The 16,100-nt window shown below is 38.7% G+C and overlaps 1 protein-coding gene across 3 annotated transcripts in view; it reads left to right on the top strand.

Moving 5' to 3' along the window:
• Positions 1-16,100, top strand: part of LOC113079301 (protein FAM172A-like) — a 164,173-nt gene that overhangs the window by 62,043 nt on the left and 86,030 nt on the right. For all 3 annotated transcript variants that reach the window (XM_026251554.1, XM_026251548.1, XM_026251561.1), the window contains exon 7: positions 3,854-4,069. In XM_026251554.1, the coding sequence (XP_026107339.1) occupies positions 3,854-4,069 (216 nt within the window). The remainder of the gene's footprint in view (positions 1-3,853; positions 4,070-16,100) is intronic.

Below are 16,100 nucleotides of genomic sequence, written 5' to 3'. Positions count from 1 at the left end.
GGGGTGGGGGGTAGAGGTGGCCTTGAAATGCAGGCCTCAAGCTCACCCTCACAGAGCTCGGGTTTATAATACTGTATCCTAGATTTACATTCACCTGGAGGGGGCACACCACACCAACCTGTAATGAAAGACTGTAATACGGACCCGTGCCGCTCACTGATTCTCTCAATATGTGAGATGCATTGCCGGTCAGTCAGTTTGTCTCATGTGTTGCTGCGCTTCTGTATTCGTAAGGGTTATGCAAATGTTATTGTTGTTATTACATTTGCCCAATATGCTTAAGGGTGTAATTTTTTAGTTTTTGTAATCAAATCTTTTTTTTTTCAATTCGCATCTCTGTTTGAATTTTTGTGTGTGTGTGTCTAAATACCTGCCGACCCTCCTCAGATCATCAGTTCCCTCCGCCAATCATCATGCACTGTCCTTGATGCCTCTTTCTCTGTGATTGGCTGGACTCCTCAGCCGTAGGCATTTCCACAGACGACAGCCAATCAGAGAACAGGACGCACACACACAGGGGGCCAGGCCAAGGCCGTGCTGTAATGGAGAGTCTGTCCGTCGCTTTTAACACCGAGAGCTCGCCACCTCCCGCTTTGATCGCACACACACACACACGCATTTTTACCACGTTAACATGTTCTCGTTGTAAGATGTAAAAACATGTTGCTGTGTCAAGTTACATGTCGATTCCTGTGCAAATGGTTACATGTGGAACATACTCATTCACATGGAGTTTTTATCTCACACACGCATAGACACATACACTCCTGACTGCTATCAAATGTGCTTTGTATCCATCAAGTGTTGTTATCATCGAGCAATACACACTTTAGTCAGAGACTCAAAGGAGACAAAAAAAGAGACACACTCACTTCAAAGCCAAGCAAAGGGCCGCATATAGATAAAACTGTGCTGTCCATCAGAGGTGGAGGAATATTAGGAATGTCTCATTTCAGCCATTCAGACTTAAAATAGAGTTTATTTGAGAAGGGGTGATTTGGGGGACACGGCGTCATCGCTGTACTTATCAATTACGCATCTAACCGGATCAAACCGAACAGCCCGTTTTTGTGTTTGTATCAGTAAATGTGCAAATACGCTGTGGCAGAAGGTTTTCATGGTGATGGATCCTTTGTAGCGTTTGTTTGGCCGCGTAGAAACGCTCTCAGTTCTTTCATCTCGAGCTCTATGCATTCCCTCACCCCATCTTAAACCGGCTTCTTGAAAGGTGAGCTGTTTTGTCGTAAAATTACAACAACACTCACACACACTCAAATGAAACCCAGAGAATTTTCCAGAGTGTCACTGCGGTGTCAGTCACAGCTCAGAGAGATCAAGTCATTGTTGTGTTATGTGCAAGAAGCCGGCCGGTCTGAGACAGCCGGACAAAAGAGCACTAAAGAGGCAGTCCAGCGGTGGGTTATGAGGGTCTGAGCCCCAGTGAGGGGCTGCGGTGACCTGCGCTGACCGCTGGCCCAGGGGCCAGACCCTGTCGCCACTTGCCCCTCGAGGAGGTGCCTGCCAGGGCAGGAGGGCATGGGAAGAAGCCAGGATATAGCAAATGTGTAATAACAGAGAGAGAGAGAGAGAGAGACGCTCTGCAGTCTTTCAGATAACAGGACGCACATCATTGCGAAGTTTGAACACTAAACATAGAAACAGAAGCCTGCTCATGAGTGCTGGTTATTTGACAGTAACTATTAGAGGCATAATATTATAAATTATCATCATGTTCTATTATATATATATAAATTGTCATTTGAAAAAAAAAAAAGATTATATATATATATATATATATATATATATATATATATATATGTGTGTGTGTGTGTGTGTGTGTGTGTGTGTGTGTGCGTGCGTGCGTGCGTGTGAGTGTGTGTGTGTGGGGGGGTGTGGGGGGGTGTGTGTGTGTGTTATTAGTATTCTTATTTCATAATAATATTCATAATTAGTTTATATAATTTTGTATTATTCGTTTGTACTATTCTTTTGTAATATACAGACTCAGTTCAAACCTTTTTCTGGATCATTTAATTTGTACATTTTTTAATTAACTTTATACTTTAGATAAATGTGAAAAACTTGTTCATTTGCTGATATTTTAACAACTGCTGATTGAATTTTTGACAATTTTGAGGGAGAAATGAACATTTTGGATTTTATGATAGGAGTGAAGAATGCTGAAAATACCCCGTGTTGCTGGAAATATGTTTTATCAATATGGGAAATATGAGATCAGTGGCACTACATGGACCTAAGTTCAAAACAGTTCAGTTTAGTCAACTTACGGAAATTATTGTATGACCTCTGCTTTAAAGACATTATTATTTCAAAAGATAAGATAAGAATGGGCAAAGGGGAGTTTGTTGGTTTTTCAGTCATTTATCCCAGCTGCCACCAGTGGGCAGTGGCACCGAGCTTCACTCAGCCTCTTCACCACACTGTGTAACCACTACACCAACATCACCAGCCTGCCAGACACCAACCAATAACTAAACATTTCAACCCTACTTCTGGTCAGTTTAGACTAACTCTGATAAACGCCTCCTCTGCTTTTCCACACCACAGGCTGTCTGACTGGATTTCAGAGAACATGACATTTATTTAATCAGAAACTGAGTTCAACAGCAATTCATTATACTGGCTGCAGTTTTATAATTTAATGATCGCATTGATTTTGTGTTAAATGTTTAATATGTATGCAATTTAATTTGTTTTATATTTAACTGTAAATTAAATTCTGATTTTAAAATGTGTTATAAAATCTGTTGATAACTGTATGAGCACATAATAATCTTATATAAGTGTTTTTAATTCTTATTAGTTGTATTAGTAAAATGCTGGTGTGAGATTATTTCTATTGATTAGACGTGAAAATGCTTGCTTGACAGTCCATCCTGTGAAATAATTATAATTGTTTGCTATTGACAGAAATTAAATTTTTAATTAGCTGTTTTAAAAATGAAACCTTTGTGTCTTTGTCGCTGCAGAAATGCAAATAGTTTGAAGCTCTTATATCGGTGGGGGAAAAATATATAAGTTGTCATCTAGAAATCTTTATTTTTTTGCTTCAAAAGTATTGATTAGATACCTTATAATAAGAATGTTTTGTGATTTAAATGCTATTCATATTTTAACACATTTAGTTTTTATGTAATTGAAATAATTATACTTTTAAATAATTGTATTTAATTACTGAAAGTAATTTATTTGTTTTAAAATAGTCATTCTTATTGATGTAGTAGCATTTTTTTTTTCAGCCGTCTGGAAGAAACATTGATTCTCTTCTGCAGGAGTTTGGCTGTGTATTATACATTTATTCATATCTGCCCTTCTCTCTATAAAGACACTTTAATACCACCGAGACACTGATACAAATTCATTATTAAAGGCTTTAAATCTATTATTTGTTTATTTATTGTTTTGCTTTTTGCATGGTATGTGATGTAAAAAGCAATGTAAAAAAAAAAAAATTAGACATGCATCTAAAAAAAATAATAATACTTTTGACTTATAAAAAATAAATATATTCCTGGATTTCCTCAGTATTAGTATTGCTCTTTATGGTGAATGTCAGCGCACTAAGTGAAGCTGAAGCTGAATTTGAGCGCACATGAAAGCAACACTGACCTCGGTTTGCATGGAGAGCCGCTCTAATCCCTCTCCCAACAGTTCACTCCTCTACCGCATGCAACACAATGCCGTGACTCACAGCGCTGGCATACATGCCTCTCCCCGGACACCTTGCTTTATTATGAAGGCCCGGTTTGTTTTGGCAACTCAGACACAATCAGAAAGAGCATTGGAGCCTGTGTATTTGTTTATTCATTTGTATGTGTGCTTTGTCTCTCAGGAGGGCTACGGGGTGATTGTGCTGAACCCCAACGAAAACTCTCTGGAGGTGGAGAAGGTTCCGGATTCAGCCAAGAAACCGTCCCCGGATGCCTCTGATGAGCCGGCTGAAAAGAGAGAGAGGAAGGAAGAGCGGGAGAGCAAGAAAAAGAAGGACTTTTATGAGAAGTATCGCAACCCGCAGAAGGAAAGAGAGATGGAGCACATCCCGATACGAGTGAGTGGCTGAGGGAGGGTGATGGGTATGGTAGGGGAGAGAAAAGAATATGAGGTGAAATAGAGGGTGAGAAGGGTTTTAGGGCCACACATGTGGAGACAGGAGGCTGTGGAGAGTTTGGACAACATCCAGATTTTACATCAACTCACTGTTTTATTCCCTGATGTGCTTTCTACCGAAGTGCTTTCCCATTTCAATTCATTAATTTAGTTTTAATAGACAGTATACATTAGTTATCTCACAGTTTTGAACCATTAGGGAGAAGGACATTTTCATTCTAGAGAGCATCTGATTGGACAAAACTCTGTGCAGTGCTGGACAAGTTCCTTTCTCAGTAAAGAAATGCAGTAAATGTTAAATGCACATATGTGCTAAGTTAATTTTGTCAACCTTTAAGGACTTGATGATGAAACAGAAGTAGCAGCAAATCCTTTCTTCAATATTTTGATACACATCCAAGTTTAACAGGTTATCTTGAAAAAATACAAATAAAAGGAAGGTGGGGACTTGACTATATGCTGTAGATTTTGAGAAGTGTCCGTTGCTCTCAAAAATGGAGGCTACATGGTTTAAGCGGATTAAATGATTGGAAAAGTCTGACATATGTCTACAGAGAGAAGCATGTTCTTTTCACAGGAAGATATTTTCATTAAAAATGATTGGGTCATAAAAATGCATGGATGAATCGTTCACAATAAGATCAATAACAAGCATTTAGAAAATGGATAGCATGGATTTTCTTTTCATGCCGACTTCAAGAGTACAAAGCATGCAAATGACCTTAAAGCCAACAGGAATGTAATGGTATCTTTACAAATATCTGATCTTAGTCCCAGATTGTACCGATTTCAAAGATTATACCTCTTAAACACACATTATACATTATGCACACCACAGATAATACATTCTAAATCAGAGAAACAAATAATTTCTAATGCAAGGCCATGAGGCAACCGGATGAAACAAGGAAGCATGAATTGGCAATACATCAGAAAGTTCTTTTTTTTTATCACCATTTTGCATATCGTCACACTCCTTGTGCTGTCATGCACCATCGTTGACTCAGTAGCGGTGTGTGAGCTGTCAACACACTCCTGAGGCTACGGTCACACACACACACACACACACACACACACAAGGCACACTGAGGTTTCATTATCTGCACTATTAGCATCAAGTCAGCTTTAAAACCATCAAACCTCTCACTTTTCTTCTCTTTGTAAACAAATTCTCTTAATTACCCTCTTTTTATCGCCATAAACCAACTCTGACACCTGTCCTGTCCTGTGAATCTGCGATTTCAACACCTCGTCCATTTCTGAGGCGTTTCATCAGTGTTGATGTGGTGAATAGAGGAAGTTGCTCTCCAGGCTGCTGTGTATAATGGAAAAACAGTATCTATAAAAGCCGGATGCTGCTAACATCTTCATGCGCACATGCAACAATGTGTGTTGAGAAAGAGATCGAGAAGGAGTGTGTGTACATCTCCTGAAATGGAGGAATGGACGAACCCATATTAATGTCTTTATAAATATTTCAGCTGGGATAGTTTGGGATTCATATAATGAGACGACTTACCATCTCTCTCGCTCTCCTCCTGAACTTTTGGCACATTAGAAGTCTAGTAGTATGAGATTGTTAGTCCAGTTCTGCCTGCTTTCCATGCATCAGACCGGCGCGAGCTGCACCATCACTAGGACGTGCGCTGATGAATGTGTGTCTGTGACTTATACAGTATGTGTGCTTGTGAATTCCTGCAGGGAGCATTAAAGTGCTGCTGTTGCCACTGCAGGGAAAGCTTTAGTTTCCGTGTGTTGTTGGTTTGTTTAGTTTTTATAGAACTAATATCCTGCAGCACATTGTCAGCGGTTGAAATGTAATGATTCAGCGCTCTGATTTCATTTTCTTTGTAGACTTTGAGCTCCTTTATGTTTGTTAAGGGTTCATGTGCAATAGCACTTAAGTGATTATAGTGGCATAAAATCATATTGTGGAAAGACTTCTGTAACGGTTGAAATAGTTTCATAATATTCACAAACATTATTAGCGGTGTCGTTTAATGCTTCTTTTCCTTCTAATCCCCTAACCCATAATTATTAAATATAAAGCCACAACCTTTCTAGGCACAATATATGACTAAACTCAATGGTGGGCTCTTTTCAAATGGGCTCGTAATCAAACAAAAGCCTAAAACCACTCAGAACATATTAGCAGCACCATAGCAGTGCCCCGGAAGGTGCTAAGCATAGTGGTGATGAGTTTTACATGGGCAAGTACTACACAAAATTCCTTTAGAATATAATAAATATAATATAATATATAATTGAATATTTTTAACAGATCATGACCACACTTTTGGTCATGTTTTAAAATTTGTATCGTTGTTTCCTAATGACTTGTTTCTGAAGGTAAAAACAACATCAACTTACTACAGTATTTTTGGTAACTTTGCATTGCACTTTGTATGCATTAACTTACTAACAATAAGCAATACATTTGTTACAGTATTTAGTCTTTTTTATTAATATTCGTTAATGAAAATACAACTGTTAACGTGTGTAGATTAAGTAATATTAAGATACAAATATTAATTTAATGTATTGGTAAATGCTAAAATTAACATTTAACTTAAATCGATAAATGCTTAAAAAGCAGTTAACTAATGTTAACAAATCTTATTGAACCTTATTTTAAAGTGTGACCCAATCGTTTTTTCTAAAGTAACCAAAATGAACAAAAATTACAAAAATGTTTTGCCTTTTTATTTACAAATAATAATAAAGAAATTTGATTGTTTATTGTTAGATTAATTGTTTTAGGTAGCCTTATTTAATTAATTTAATTATTTTAAGCGTTAAGTGTTTTTGTACATCCTGGGTATGAATTACTGCCCTGTGTTCATTGGCTTTCTTTCAGTAAGATACCAAAAAGTGTACAAAAGTGTACAAAGACATAGGCATCATACACATGAATTTATATATTTGTGTTCAGAGACTCAAAGAATCACCCACACAGATTGATTTGATAACCAGCACTGAAGTCCTCCATGACTTCATATTAGCACACACATTATTTGGTAACACATAGAAGCATTGTGGCCAATATGATTGTAGACTGTTGTCTATGAGTCTACTCAAAATATTTTTCACACACTTAAATTCTTATTTTTTTTTATTTATTTTTTTTATAAATTAGTAAATGCATTGATGTCCAGGTACATTAGCTTGTGTGTGTTTTCTCCTCCTCTCAACCCATCCTCTCAGCTTCTAGAGTAGGAGGCGGGTCGCATCGAGTCCCATTCTCCCAAAGTTTTTAATCTTTTATAGTGGCATTGTACATGACTGAACCTCCGCTCCTCCCCTCCTTGACTCCCCGTAGAGCACTAGACCACCTGCACACCACTCTGGCCGGGCCCTGCAGCTCTGGGCTTTGGTAGCGTGGAGTTGATTAATACACTTCCTTACCCCCATTAAGGAGCCCTTAACTGCCTTTAGCACTCTTACTTTTTAGCCCCCCTTCAGGCTGTGAGCCCCCAGCCCGGACTAATCTCTCCGCAATCTTACAGATCACAGCCCCAGTGGCCCACGTCTGCTGACGCCGAAGGAGAGGGGTGGACATGTGAACCGGGGGGCTCAAATAGTGGGGGTGGCATACAAAGTTTTTTTGGGAGTTCACTTTACTCTGAATTTGAGGCCTAATCCAGTTACCTATTTTCTGTCAGCCAAGCGGAGGAATAGCAAGAACAAAACCCACATTCAGAGCTTAAGAAGCTTCCAAAGATTTCATTCAGGCCTGAGCGGACCCAGCTTAGGGCCCCAGCCCCAAGGGGAAAAGAGCAAGTGGACAAAAAGCCCAGTACGCTCAACCTTTCTCTAAAGCACCACTTATTTTTGTAAATGACTAGAATCCTTCTCCTAACACTTTTTTTTTCTCACATTTCTTATTGTTGCTTTTTTTTTTTGTGAAACGGTTTGGCTGTGAGAGAAAGGGAGAGCACTTCGTCAAACATTCAGATGCAGCAGCTTGTAGGAGGTGTTTTTCTTTTCTTGCTCTTTCCATCTCTCCGTTTATTCTTCTCTTAAGTGCCTGCAGAACTTTAAGTGTCAGATACTTGCAGAGATGGCATGAGTTTATTGAACACTCAAGATCGCCGTCGCTTTCATACATCATGCACGCTATGACTTAACAAGAGAAAAATAAAACATCCATTGACACTAGGCCTCTGCTTTACATTGTTTTGTAACACACAGTTCTGCTTCTTGTCGCATTTGCCATGAATTGATTTTCGAGGCAGTAACATTTAAGTGTTGGATCTGTTTTATATAATTCTGAAAAATGGCCTTTATAGTTATGATAGAAGTGTTCTGGGTTGATGTAATGGGGCACAGCACATTGTACCTTATTCATGAAACACGAGCAGAACTGTGTAAATCATTTGTGCATCCATTCATGCAACAGTTTTACGTGCAGTTTACACAGAAATTAGTTTTGCTCATGTTTCATGAATAAGACCCATTGGGTCTTTATGAATTATTGCCTACAAGTTTTCTTTCTTGCATAGTTTATTTTTCTTCTGACAATTTCACATTGGATTGCTTTTTAAGGGAGCACATGCCTGAAGTTAGTAATTAGCATATTTTATGGCCAGATTATTTCCATATAAGGACTTGCAACCTGAGTATAATAATAAATAATAGGATTATTTGTCAACTGCAATTTATTCCTGTGATGGCAAAGCTGAATTTTCAGCAGCCACTACTCCAGTCTTCAGTATCACGTGATTCTTCAGAAATTATTCAATATGGAGATTTGCTGCTCAAGAAACCTCCTTTTATATTTAATGTTGAAAACAGTTGTAGTAATCTTGTAGAAACTGATAATTTTGTATTATTCTTGAATAGAAATATCCTTGCTGAATAATTAATTCCTTCTTCTTAAAAAAATAATAGTAATAAGATAAATAAATGTAACAACAGCTGGACAGAATAATTTAATTTCATAACTCTAAGCCATATCAGCAATCCCCATGCCATTTGCAAAGTGTGTTGCACTGATTTTAATATCGGACATGCTGGGAAATATGATGTTACTCAGCATATTAAATCAACAGTACAACTGAAAACAGCACATTGTTTAGTGTTTATGTAATAAAGATCATAATAATAATAATAATAAAAAAAGAAACATGAATAAGTCATTAAGTTATTAATCCCCCCCACACGCTCAGAAATCTCCTGGGTTTTGGTACCCAAATGTTGACATATATGGTTGTAATACCTTACCAGTATCTTGCATAGGATTATAAATGATGATGAATGCAAGCATGTTGTGTTGTCCCTAAAAAGCACTCCAGAATCATATAAAGGTGTCATCAATAGGGCACTGGTAAAACGTTATCGGCGGTTCAAGGGGTTACAGCTGGTGTTCCTACTTTGTGTACCTCTACTTCGTCCGTCGTCTCCACAGGAATGCCATCCATTATGTATCCCTCGTCTTCTCTCTCCTGTGCCCCCGGGGACGAGAGGAATCCGTGTTTTGGAGATGTACTGTTTCCCAATGCATGGCTCGTACATCCCTAACCTGCATGTCTATTAGATATGGCCCAGCCGAGCCGGAGATGTCAAGAGACTTGTATTCTGGCTCGGGTTGTATCAGCCTCAGTCAGTGTTCCCATAGTTCAGGGACACTTCTGGAGGTCCTCTGTGTGTATGTGAACTTTGGCCTTGAAGACCTTCCACATAACCCCTCATTGCCAACACAAGCGTGGCGACCGGACATGCCTTAATTAAACTTCTGAACTAGTGATGTGGCCACAGCAGAGGTCAGAATCACAGGTTACGAGGTTCTCTGGTGTTTCAAGTGAGGGGGCATCTGCTGTGTGTGAGAGTGTATTTATTTATTTTGAGCTCCACTGACTTAAAAAAAGGACAATATTTGGCCGAGATTGAAAATCTGGAATCTGAGGGTGCCAAAAAATCGCCTTTAAAGTTGTCCAAATAATGTGCTTAGCAATGCATATTACTGGTCAAAAATGTAGTTTTGATATATTTATGATAGGAAATTTACAAAATAACTTCATGGAACATGGTCTTCACTCAATATCCTAATGATTTTTGGCATAAAAGAAAAATTTATATTTTTGTCCCATACAATGTTTTTTTTTGGCTATTGCTTAAGACTGGTTTTGTGGTTCAAGGTCACATATATGAGAAGAAATAAATACATACATAAATAAATTTCAACAAACTTTAGCCACTTAGATAAACATAAAAGATGCACAAGTTGTGACAGTTGTCTTTCTTTTTTTAATTTGGTTTACTTGCATAGCTTACATCAGCAGTCAGACAATCGTTCATACAGTTTGCTTTAAACCATCTATTGCTGCTGTTCTGAGTTGTTCTGCTGTTCTCTCAGAGAGCGAGAGAGCGCAAGACAGTGAGAGATGGAATGTGAAGTGACTGTGTGTCTGAGGCAGCTGTCTCCATGTGCCTGTATGTACGTGTTGTCCTGTTATTTTTTGCGTATGAACTGCTTGTCAACCCTTGCCACCATCTGAGATCTCCTCTCTCTGAAGCTGTGCATTGTAATCGCTCTCGGGGCGAATCCTGCTGTAACGCGGCTCAGATGTCTGCTCCCAATCTTCCCGTTAGGTCAACCAAGAAACACATCCAATCTGCTGTCAGAAGCCCAGGCAAGGGCCTTCTTAGCAGGCCTTCACCACCAAATGATACACAAACCACTGTCTGTGCCCCCCCCCCCCCCCCAAACATCAATTAAAATGAGGCAGTAATTTAATCTGACAATCACAGGCTTTGGGAGAGACGGGTTGAGATGTCACAGAGATGACCTTTCTGCCCACATGCAGCCAAGAGCTGTCTTTTGCCTAGGCCTTTGTAGTTTGTTAATGAGATATTGATTTGAAACAATGCACGAGCAAATTTTGTCGAGATTAACTCCATGCTAGCAAGGTCACAGTGATGTCACAGTACAGTCTCATGTTTATCAGCACCATACCTCCACCCAATTTTTTTAAAGAGCTCTCTTAGGGTGTCTGTACCCCCCCCCCCCCAATGCCTTTTTCATTTGTTGTTTTCCCTGAGCATGCTGCTATTCTGCCCACATCTTTCCCGTTGGCCTTGTTTGTCATTTTACTGGCTTTTGGTGAGTTCGCTAGTGGTTAATTACTTGTTATTTTCAAGTCATCTCCTTGGTTCATGTTCCACCCCCCCCCACCCCACCTCTTTTCCTCTCAGTTAGATATGAAGGCTGCTGCCACGGTCACACTCTTTTCTGAAGGAGCACTTTGTTTGGAACTGGCCAGGTGTGGACGGCAAATCTGCAGGAAGTGAGTGCCAGTGCTGGTTTTGCCAGCCTGAGGCGTCTAGTGTTCCATGCACACTAACAGCGCTATCAGGAAGTCCACACGCCGCCATGAAACCCAGTCTCAGCCTTATCCGAGTATACAAACCCAGCATTCACACTGCCAACTTTCAAATCCCTCAGCATTATCAGCTTTCCAAGACTCCTATTTCTTACTATCAGTCTGCAGTCTCTGTAAGGGCTAGCCATGTGCTAGCAACAGGCTAATGGACATTTGTGAATCTCGGTAAACACCGGGAAAGTAGGTCCACATTCTAATGGCTCCAGTGATGATACAAAACACGCAACTCCTTTGATTACCTCCTTTGATTGTATAACATTTAATTGTTTAACTAAATGAAAATAATCCTATGTCGGGCAGAAAAGCTGCCCCTGGCCATTGAAATGAGCTAAGGGGAATGTGTTTGCCCACTGTGGCTAGAAAGAGTTGGCTTGTTATTTCTAGCTGAGCTTCTAGCTTGAGGTGATATTAGAGTGTTCTGAAGAATGTTCTTGGTCTGATTAGGACAAGTAGCCTTTACAGACTAGAAATGAAATGTTATATTTCGGCATTTAAATTTAAAATGTATCAATACCAGTCTTTCTGAAGAGCTGACTGAACTATTTTTGCTACTAAAAATGGTCATATGATGCGATTTCTATTATTTTTTTCTCAACTGTTCTCCTCGCAAAACTAAATTTATTTAAAATTTGATAAGAACAGTGGGAAAAGTATGAGCAACACCAATATAACGGCAAAGTTAATGTTTTCTGTTAGTTTAAGCACAAACTAAGAAAGTTAAAACCAAACTTTGTGGCAATAATTAAGACCAAACTGTACATAGTGTGTGTTTATGGTGCATGTGGGCAATATTGTCTCGGCGGGGGCAGGGCTTAGGTAGACAGTATTATCGTATATCTCAATATTTTTAAAGTCAATTTTCGATATTATATTATTGACATACTGCCTAGCCCTAGTACTAATATAATAGAAGATGCCGGATGCTGTTTGTTGTGCTGATGTGAAACGGTATGAGGAAACTGCAGTCCATGTCAATTAAGATACATACTGACGCATGCATGTGGCCACATACTGTTCATGTGCTGTTGACATGGCATGGGGTTTGACAGGAATCTATTGATTTTTACTGGATCAACATTGTTTAGTTGGATTTTGCCTATGAATATAAAATGATCCAATTATTATTACTTATTTGTTTGTTGATTTATTTTTGTTTTGTAAGTCAAATGTGAGAGTGTCCTGCTGTGTAATTATTCATCATGTGCTGTGATAGACAAAAACATTAAAATGAGCAATATGGAGTGAATATTCTCCCCTCTCTCTCTCTCTCTCTCTCTATACAGTATTGTTCAAAATAATAGCAGTACAATGTGACTAACCAGAATAATCAAGGTTTTTAGTATATTTTTTATTGCTACGTGGCAAACAAGTTACCAGTAGGTTCAGTAGATTCTCAGAAAACAAACAAGACCCAGCATTCATGATATGCACGCTCTTAAGGCTGTGCAATTGGGCAATTAGTTGAAAGGGGTGTGTTCAAAAAAATAGCAGTGTCTACCTTTGACTGTACAAACTCAAAACTATTTTGTACAAACATTTTTTTTCTCTGGGATTTAGCAATCCTGTGAATCACTAAACTAATATTTAGTTGTATGACCACAGTTTTTTAAAACTGCTTGACATCTGTGTGGCATGGAGTCAACCAACTTGTGGCACCTCTCAGCTGTTATTCCACTCCATGATTCTTTAACAACATTCCACAATTCATTCACATTTCTTGGTTTTGCTTCAGAAACAGCATTTTTGATATCACCCCACAAGTTCTCAATTGGATTAAGGTCTGGAGATTGGGCTGGCCACTCCATAACATTAATTTTGTTGGTTTGGAACCAAGACTTTGCCCATTTACTAGTGTGTTTTGGGTCATTGTCTTGTTGAAACAACCATTTCAAGGGCATGTCCTCTTCAGCATAGGGCAACATGACCTCTTCAAGTATTTTAACATATGCAAACTGATCCATGATCCCTGGTATGCGATAAATAGGCCCAACACCATAGTAGGAGAAACATGCCCATATCATGATGCTTGCACCTCCATGCTTCACTGTCTTCACTGTGTACTGTGGCTTGAATTCAGAGTTTGGGGGTCGTCTCACAAACTGCCTGTGGCCCTTGGACCCAAAAAGAACAATTTTACTCTCATCAGTCCACAAAATGTTCCTCCATTTCTCTTTAGGCCAGTTGATGTGTTCTTTGGCAAATTGTAACCTCTTCTGCACATGCCTTTTTTTTAACAGAGGGACTTTGCGGGGGATTCTTGAAAATAGATTAGCTTCACACAGACGTCTTCTAACTGTCACAGTACTTACAGGTAACTCCAGACTGTCTTTGATCATCCTGGAGGTGATCATTGGCTGAGCCTTTGCCATTCTGGTTATTCTTCTATCCATTTTGATGGTTGTCTTCCGTTTTCTTCCACGTCTCTCTGGTTTTGCTCTCCATTTTAAGGCATTGGAGATCATTTTAGCTGAACAGCCTATCATTTTTTGCACCTCTTTATAGGTTTTCCCCTCTCTAATCAACTTTTTAATCAAAGTACGCTGTTCTTCTGAACAATGTCTTGAACGACCCATTTTCCTCAGCTTTCAAATGCATGTTCAACAAGTGTTGGCTTCATCCTTAAATAGGGGCCACCTGATTCACACCTGTTTCTTCACAAAATTGATGACCTCAGTGACTGAATGCCACACTGCTATTTTTTTGAACACACCCCTTTCAACTAATTCAACTAATTGCCCAATTGCACAGCCTTAAGAGCGTGCATATCATGAATGCTGGGTCTCATTTGTTTTCTGAGAATCTACTGAACCTACTGGTAACATGTTTGCCACGTAGCAATAAAAAAATATACGAAAAACCTTGATTATTCTGGTTAGTCACATTGTACTGCTATTATTTTGAACAATACTGTATATATATATATATATATATATATATATATATATATATATATATATATATATATATATATATATATATATGTATGTATGTGTATATATATATATATATATACAAATACAATATTTAGCAAAAATGCAGTAGTATGTTAGTATGTGTTCCAATAAGTAAAACCATTGAATATTTATATGGATCCACTTCCATGTTTATTTTCTCAGTCTTGAACTGTGATGCCTCTGCATAATAGAAAATGAGATTTTCACCCTTAAATAAGAATAAAATGTTTATGTATTTATCTGTAAACTAGTATGTGGACAGTTAATCGTTTTCTTGTCCACCCTATGAGAGACGAAGAGACCATTCGTGCAACTATTTTAGCATTTGTATTTTTGGATGCTAGCAAAGCAGGAAGTGAATGTCCATATAAATGCAGAAACATTGAGACATGAGCAACAGGTCTCCACGATCTGGGAGTCTTCCAGGTCTTGCACATGCATGGAGGAGATGAGGGCTGACAGCAAGAGAGAGAGAAGGGGGAACCTGTCACCAGGAACCGGTCTCTACGGGCATATTGTTTCGCAGGAGCTAATTAACCCTAGGAAATAATTATACAAATATGCAAATGCTGTTTAGATAAGTGTGAGCTCTATCAGAGGAGGTTGTCAGTCATAGGGGAAGGATTGGAGGGAGTCGGTGGACTGTGTGCTTGTGTGTACGTGCAAGCCAGGTGTCAGACTCTGTGCTGGGCTGATAAGGAGAAAGGGATGTTACCTGGTTTATGTGGCATCACTTTTGTACAATAGTGGAGAATTAATTCAAAGAAATACACAAACACAGTTATGCACCAACAGAACAACACAACGGTCAGTTTTATGTTTGCTTCACCATAACATAAGTTCCTGAGATACACTCTTGAAATTGCATTTGTAAATTGTAACTTCTGTGCAGTAAATATTTTGCAGTGAAACAAATTAAACAAGTCAATTTGATTAGATTGTGAAAACTGATATTAAAAGTCGTTGTAGTTTTTAAGGATTTCATTACTATTTCTATTGAGCAAACCATTTATGACATGATATTCTTAAATTTTTGTTACGTTTTTGTTTCAGAATATTTTTATTTTAACTTCATTTTTTTCTTTTATTATTATTATTTACTACTTTAGCTATGTCTGTTCAGTAATTATCACTCATGCCAAATGATGGTGCATATCTTTTTTAAAATACTATTTTATCTATTTTATTTACTTAGTATAGACCCTTGAGGGTGGGCTCTGCTGATTTACAGTATGTCAGCCAGTTTCTGTTTCAAGTTCTTATTTTGTGATTCTTTAAAATATCATGAATGCAATATGTCCAGGGGTTTTTATATAATAAGCGGATATAAACTAATCACCAGCTGCTGCACCTCTCTGTGGCTGTGTGTCCAGGTTTCATGTGTGTGAACACAGAGAGCTTATGAATATGAAATGTGCTGCACTGTGATGACTCAGCTTTGGTTCTTCAAACCGCTTTGATGTCCGAGGGTGCGAGGGTGCGAGAGAAAGACATGCAAACTCGTGCCTGTTTTCACCGCCCTGCACCCACCTTCCAGCCGTCCAAGGAGATCTGCGCTCAGCGCTTTCTGCCAGTTGCATCACGCCGTAACCCCTCCTCCCACCAGCCAGTTTATTTACTTTCATATTTGTGTCCT

Source organism: Carassius auratus, chromosome 5 (genome assembly GCF_003368295.1).
Source record: "Carassius auratus strain Wakin chromosome 5, ASM336829v1, whole genome shotgun sequence".
In the NCBI taxonomy this organism is placed as follows: Eukaryota; Metazoa; Chordata; class Actinopteri; order Cypriniformes; family Cyprinidae; genus Carassius; species Carassius auratus.
The sequence above is the reverse complement of the archived record's forward strand: the minus strand, read 5'-3'. Positions and strand labels throughout refer to the sequence as shown.